Genomic DNA, 7,175 nt, shown 5'->3' on the forward strand with positions numbered 1-7,175 from the left:
TTTCGAACTTATCGAAATAAAAGCCTGTCGACGTTCGAGCGAGGTCGAACCTTTCTAGTTCATGGAGGGTCGGGCATCTTCCGTGGAAGTCCCAGTTTGTTTGGTATTGCTTGCATCAGATGGTCCAACACTGGTGGACACGAGGCGTCAATATTTCGCATAGGCTCGCGATATGCATACATTATACTTTTCCTGTCTGACTCCGGCCATTCAGCTCGGAGATGCTACCGGCAGGGAGGGCTTTGGCTGCATCAAAGTGATTTTCATTCTTCAATCTAGGTGTCCTTGCCTATATTTGTCCACACGGATCTTATGTGCTTACTTTGACGAAGTGTGGGAGGTGAGGGTGAGATGTTCTTCGCTCCCGTCCGGTGGTCCGGTAGGGGAGAGTTGGATTGTAGCATCGTTTGCCTTGTTCAAGATATTCGCAGCAGATGGGGCGAGGAATTGCAGGTTTCGTGAATTCATTTGTTTCTCCTTCCCTCAACGCGCTATTCCCATGTCTCGCGTGAGTTAGATTCTCCTTTCGTGCTTCTCTTGGTGAATGATTGTGTTTCTCGGCTTTGATCTGGGAAAAACTAGGAGTTTTCACTTGGAAATCCCCACAGACGACGCTAAATTATTTGACTCAAAAGATGTTAGACTCTTTTTGGACAAATCAATCAAAGATAAAAGGGTAAATCGTAGTCAAACTTAATTGATTCCAGACCAAGAGATTTCATAATAATAAATGTGTAGGGGATGACAAAAATATCGACAATCTCATTAAGATTCAATATTGCTTTCTTCCTCAGTCCCTAAGGAAAGAATATCACAATTGCTTTTTTCTGTACAAGATACAAGAATGACGCTTTGTTCTTATTTTCCTTCTGTGGGAAAAAATGGAGAAGCCCTCCTCCTTGAAAGCTTATATATATATATATATATATATATATAATTGAAATCTCTTCACTCTCAGCGTGACTTGACGCACTCGGGCCAGCGATGCGTTCTGGTCGTGATTGCAGGCGTTGCTCTTTTCGATTTGTCGAATATTGTGGAGGAGAAATGAAGTGGACTCTATTGACTTTCATTACCCAACTGCTAAAATGAGGGTCGTGGGCAGCCTGGTCGGGGTACTCAGATTTTGACCAATACAACTTTGTTGGTACAAATTTTTTGTAGACCATATGTGTCAGGAAATGCCAAATTATTTTATTTTTTAAAATTTTGCAGAATCGATGGGCTATTTTTTAGCACCATAATACGCACAGTATGTAAGATGGATAATAATCCTCAACAATGTCCCTGCACCATCTGTGACATGTTGACTAAATGGTATGAGGTAACTGAAATCCTTGATATGGCACTTGAACTTTATTTACCGATTTTAGCATATCCGCATTGCGCGTGTTTCTCGTATTTGTGAGACTTTTTAAACTAACATAAATATTATTCAAAAGTATTGTTTGCATTACATTACAATATAAAACTTAACAAAAAATTACAAGTTTGAAAATGATAATTACGTTAATTATATTATAAACCCCTGCGTATAAAGCTCCAGAATATTATATTGAATTTCAACATATTTTGAATTCCAGCACATTATGCTCGAATTTCATAAGTAAATAATTTGTACGCCAGCATATTATGCTGGATTTTTCCAGATTTTAAGTAAGGGTATATTTGTCCATATTTTATTTTAGCATGACAAAACGGTAAAATTTCAATTAATTTTGAATTAATGAGTAATTTTAAATAGCAATAGTAAATCAGGCTAATTAATACTCAATTTCTTTCAAAAGATAGAGGGAAGAAGGAAATACAGTTAGCTCTTGGTTTCATTTATGTTATAGGCATCATTAAAGAGACAAATACATAATAGCAAGCAAAAGAAATTTAAAGCAAAGGAACAAGGGATATTCACTTTAGCTCGTCCCATAAACTATTTACATTTGGTAGACGAAAAAGTGTATAAAATTTATATAATTTTTTTTATATAACATCAGAATGTGTATATATATATACAAATATTCAAAAAATAAATATATTTTCGGTTATTATTTTAAGAGCGACTATATTGTGTCATATTTCTAAAGAACAATCCAAGCCTGAATCAACCTAAACAGAAACACTGCGGAGGACGACCGCCTCAATGGTTAGCCCAGGCCCAAAACCCAAAAGGACGCCCCACTCAAGTCCTTCACCGGTGGTACTCATTCCTTCCTTAATAGAGGCTTTCCTCATCTCGTCCAAAACAAACAAAACATAGGCACTGCTCATGTTCCCGTATTCGCTTAGCACATGCCTTGTGGCCTTGAGTTTTTCAGGCTTTAGACCCAATTTTAATTCAATTTGATCCAAAATTGCGCGTCCACCTGCATGAGATACCCAAAAAATGGAGTTCCAATCTGAAATACCCAAAGGCTGGAATACTCCCACTAGAATCTTCTCAATGTTTTTTGATATTAGCGTTGGAGTATCCTTATGTATTTCAGCTATCAACCCAGCCTCATTGAGATTACCAGTAATTGCATGTCCACTATCCGGGAGAAGAGTTTGAGTCGCGAATACAAGCTCAAACAAAGGCGTTTCCATAGTTACAATTGGATCTGAACCGACAATGACAGCTGATGCCCCATCACCAAAGAGAGTTTGCCCAACCAAAACTTCGAACTCGGTTTCACATGGGGCATGGAAGCCGAGCAAACTGATTAATTCTGAGCAAACAACAAGGACTCGAGCACCTTTGTTATTCTCGGCTAAGTCTTTGGCTAATCGTAGAGCAGCGCCACCACCAAAACAGCCTTGTTGGTACATCATGTATCGCTTGACTAAAGGGTCAAGTTCAAGAAGTTTAGTGAGTTGGTAGTCGGCCCCAGGAGTATCCACACCACTAGTGGTGCAAAAGATTAAATGAGTAATCTTGGATTTGGACTGACCCCATTCTTTGATGGCTTTTTCTGCGGCTTTTTGGCCAAGTTTTGGCACTTCAACAATTGCTATCTCTTGCCTAGCATTAAAAGAAGGTGCTTTGTATTCACAAAAATTAGGATTTTTTGCCAAGATTTCCTCTGTTAAGTGAAAGTACCTCCTTTTTATCATTGTTCCGTCACCTGCAACGTAACATAATGGAAAATGTAAACCAACATATATCTAAGGTGCATGGTTCAATTAACATGCTCCTTGCTCCTTGGTACGTACTTAAAGCGTTGAAATTTAACGCGTATTACTATTTTTTGGTTAAAGCAGAAAATTCATTAATAAATAAATAAATCACAACATTAAGAGTAGCAGCATTTGAACGAGCGAAGGAGTTGCTAAAACCAGAGGCAGATTAACCCCGGGCTATTAAAGTGGCCGCTTTAGGCCTCACAAAATTGGGAGCCCCAAAAGCTACTCTTCTTATATGTAATTTAAATATTTATTGTACTTTATTAAATAGTGATAAGAAATATTTTCAACCACCTATTGCTACCTTGTCACCAATCGTTAATCACATTAGTTTATATTTTATGTTTTTTTTCCGGAGTTGGTTATAAATATTTAAATGAAACTAAAAGGCAATTAAATCTGCAGTTACTTTCTAGTTCTTCTTACTCAAACTTGAACAAATTTTATTTATAACTCTAACGTTATAAGATATTTTCTTTCAAGGTCTCTGTAGGCATGCTTCAAGCTAATTAGATCGTAAAGAGCTATAGTTGATTGTTTATCAATTTTGTAAATACAAATTTTCATACGATTGTTACTTTGGGAGGAAATTGTATAAAGTGAGTTATGTTGACGGTCATGTGGAAAACAAATTCAACATTAAACTTAATAAAATCTTATCAAAGTTTAATACTGTTTCAACAAAGATTAAATGGATTGGTTACATCGTCAAGATTAAATTGTATCTCAAAAAGCAAAATGGAAAAGAGCCAAAACTGCCCCTAACCTATTCACTTAAGTTTAAAAATACCCTTCGTCCACCTATTTTATAAAAATTTCCCTCGCCGTTAAAAATCTGGCCCTTTCATGCCCTTATTTCAGACGGACATTTGCTGAAACAAAAAAATTATTTTATTATATATGACGTGGCAATTATGTATTGGTCAAAATTAAAAATCTAATTCTAACCCATATCTTATCTATATATAACCCAACAATGATCCATCTTAGTCGTTTCAACCCGTTAAACTCTTTTTAGTCCCTCAAACTCGATTCCATACCCGACTCATGATCCAATCGTTATTTAGGTTTCATTTGTTAAAATTTTATATTTTTCTTTTTATTAATTTATTATTTGGTCCCTTTCCCTATTCATCTTCCCCAGCTTAATCTTCGCCTACAATTTCCCAACCAAATCAACACTAATAAATTGTGAAGCTAATTTGCTCATATGATTTCAATTAACTCTTAAAAGCTACATGGTGGCACAACAAATATAACGTTGGCAGAAAAATAACTTATTAAACCATAAAATCTTACAATGAAGCATTAATTTCAAAGAGTACCTGATTTCAATCAGAAAATTGATTTAATAAAAAATGTTAATTTAAAAATTAAATTAAGGCCGAAAAATCTGAGATGGAGAGGGAGATCCGTGGGTGTTGAAGGGTGAAAATCTAAGACGGAGTAGGCTAATAAGTGGATATGGGGTGAGGTTTTAATTTAAGCCAATAGGAAATTAACACATAATAAATAATAAATTTTTTTCTTAATCAAAATAGGGTTGTTAGGTTTTAGGGTATGAGTGGGCCGAAAAGTTGACGTTAGGGGCATGAATAGGCCAGATTTTTAATGGTGGGGACAATTTTTACAAAATAGGTGGACGGATGGTATTTTTAAATTTAAACGAATAGGTTAGAGGCAGTTTTGGCCCTTTTCCGAAAGCAAAAAGAATAAACTTCAACAGAATACTAAAATATTAAACAAGTTTAAGATCTCTTATACTACTTGACTTTAGGCCTCCACCACCATTGAGTCGCCTCTGGCTAAAACCAGCCAAAATATTACATTCCAATATTGAAGTTTTTATGTGATGCCTCAAAGTTTTAATATAGATAAACTCTTATCTTATCTTATCTTAGATTAAATAATAAGTAATAAATGTGAAAGTGATTGACTTCAAATAACCTGATGCTAAGCAAGATTTTATGTACGTTGTGTTCAATTCATGGTTGTATTCAAGTATACTGCATAACAAAAACGAAACTTGGAATTATTGATATTTTGAAAATAACAAAAGCTAGATTGGAATATCTTACACATGCGCTTAAACTTCTCCTTAAGCTCGGTTTTGTGCTCACTGTTAGTGACCCGAAAAAAATAGTCAGGACAAGTGCTTTGATCAAAACAGTTGGGAGGATTGGCTGTTCCAATGGCCAACACGGTGGCCGGCCCCTCGGCCCGTTGTGCCCTACGAATTTCCTCAACAGTGGCCATTTTTTAGAATCAAATAGTGATTTTGCTAGGCTTTTAGGTGTCGAGGAGGAAGTTTTTCAAGAATTCTCAAATGTTTCTGGTAGTAGTAGAATGAATACACTATGTTTAATTTGCATGGCCTCTCTTTATATAGCGTTTTGTCGTCGTTGTTTACGTGGCTTTTTGTTTGGCCCTTCAAATATAAACACAGTTGGCTTATTTCTACCCAATCATCTTGAGGACTGCTGCCAAAATAAATGCGTAGATGATAAGTAGTAGTTGTTGGGAAAATAATAATTTTGATTACTAAATACAGTAACCAACAGCAATAATAAGAGAAATAAGGACACGAGATTTTTATGCGGAAAATCCTTCTGAATAAGACAAAAACCACGACAGGAGAGGAGCAATTGATTTCACTATAGCAAAAATTTTGTAATTTATGGTACTGAATAAAATACTCCAAGAACACTAACACTCAAAAGAAATAACTCCATGTTGATTTTATCATCTCAGTACAATATCGCTAAAATGTTTTATAGTATTGTTCCTCACAAAGTATTTTTCTTCTTACTTTGTGAATTCTCTTTTACTTTATATATCTGTTTGGTGTGTTTAACCAATAAAATAGAGGCACCTATTTATAGTTATGTACGTAATGACATTAACATTTAATGCAAAAGTCAGCTTCTACATGTAAACTCAAAGAACAATTAATTGTTGCCCAAATCTTTTCTACTTTGGGTGAGTTGACCTATCAAAGTCAAAAGAGACTTATCTTCTTTCATAGGCCATGGGATGGACCCAATAGTTAGGTGTTGGGAAACACTAGCGGACTGATATACTTTATCTTAGGCAATATATGTGTCATTGGATATATAAAAAGTGATTAAACCGACTTTATCGTATCGTACTAAATTAATTATTACGTTTCTTCAATAAAATCATAAATTTTTATATTATTTTATAATCGTGCCGAATAATAGGTTAAGTTTTTAATTTTATAAAATTAAACTAAACCAAAAAATATCAAATCATACCGAATAAATTTATATATATAAAAATATAATTTATAAATTAAGTTTAAAACTAAAAATCATTAAATTCTTTTTCGGACCTTGTGATTATTGAAACAACTACAAGCCACCAAGTAATTAATACCGAAAATTCCAGCTTACAAACCTATTTTGCTACTTTTATTGAAAGTAAATTAGTTACTATATTTTGCTACTATATTGAAGATTAGTACAAAGACCAAAGGAGAGAATATTAGATTCACCACGGAGATCAGAGGGAAAAAGGAACATAAAATGTAGAAGAAAAATGCAAAGCAAAAACGATGGCTAGTAAATGGATCCTGCGTCGAAAGTAGAACATAGTAAGACACGACACTGCCCCTAGCTATCTTAGACAAAACCCCACCGAAACTAGGCTCACAAAGGTACAAAGTAACGGAAGACCAACAACCTCCTAGCCTACAACCATAATACTCGACCTCCACAACTTCCTATCAAGTGTCATGTCCTCGGAAATCTGAAGCCTCGCCATATCCTGCCTGATCAGCTCTCCTCAATACTTCTTAGGTCGCCCTCTACCTCTTCTCGTGCCTTCCACGATCAGCCGCTCACACCTCCTTACTGGAGCATCTGGGCTTCTCCTCTGTACATGCCTGAACCATCTGAGCCTCGCTTCCCGCATCTTGTCATCAATAGGAGCTACGTGCACCTTCTCCCGAATGTCATCATTCCTAATCTTATCCATCCGAGTGTGCCCGCATATCCACC

At 35.7% G+C, this 7,175-nt stretch overlaps 1 protein-coding gene across 1 annotated transcript; it reads right to left on the reverse strand.

The window, feature by feature from the left end:
• Window positions 1-2,040: 2,040 nt before the first annotated feature.
• LOC104235448 (chalcone synthase G-like) lies at window positions 2,041-5,482 on the reverse strand. The gene is made up of 2 exons (XM_009789215.2): window positions 5,235-5,482; window positions 2,041-3,098 (listed from the first exon to the last, which is right to left on the reverse strand). Exons 1-2 carry the CDS (start codon window positions 5,410-5,412, stop codon window positions 2,104-2,106), a joined length of 1,173 nt encoding a protein of 390 aa, XP_009787517.1. The 5' UTR covers window positions 5,413-5,482; the 3' UTR covers window positions 2,041-2,103.
• Between the last annotated feature and the right edge of the window lie 1,693 nt (window positions 5,483-7,175).

Source organism: Nicotiana sylvestris, chromosome 10 (genome assembly GCF_000393655.2).
Source record: "Nicotiana sylvestris chromosome 10, ASM39365v2, whole genome shotgun sequence".
Taxonomy (NCBI): domain Eukaryota; kingdom Viridiplantae; phylum Streptophyta; class Magnoliopsida; order Solanales; family Solanaceae; genus Nicotiana; species Nicotiana sylvestris.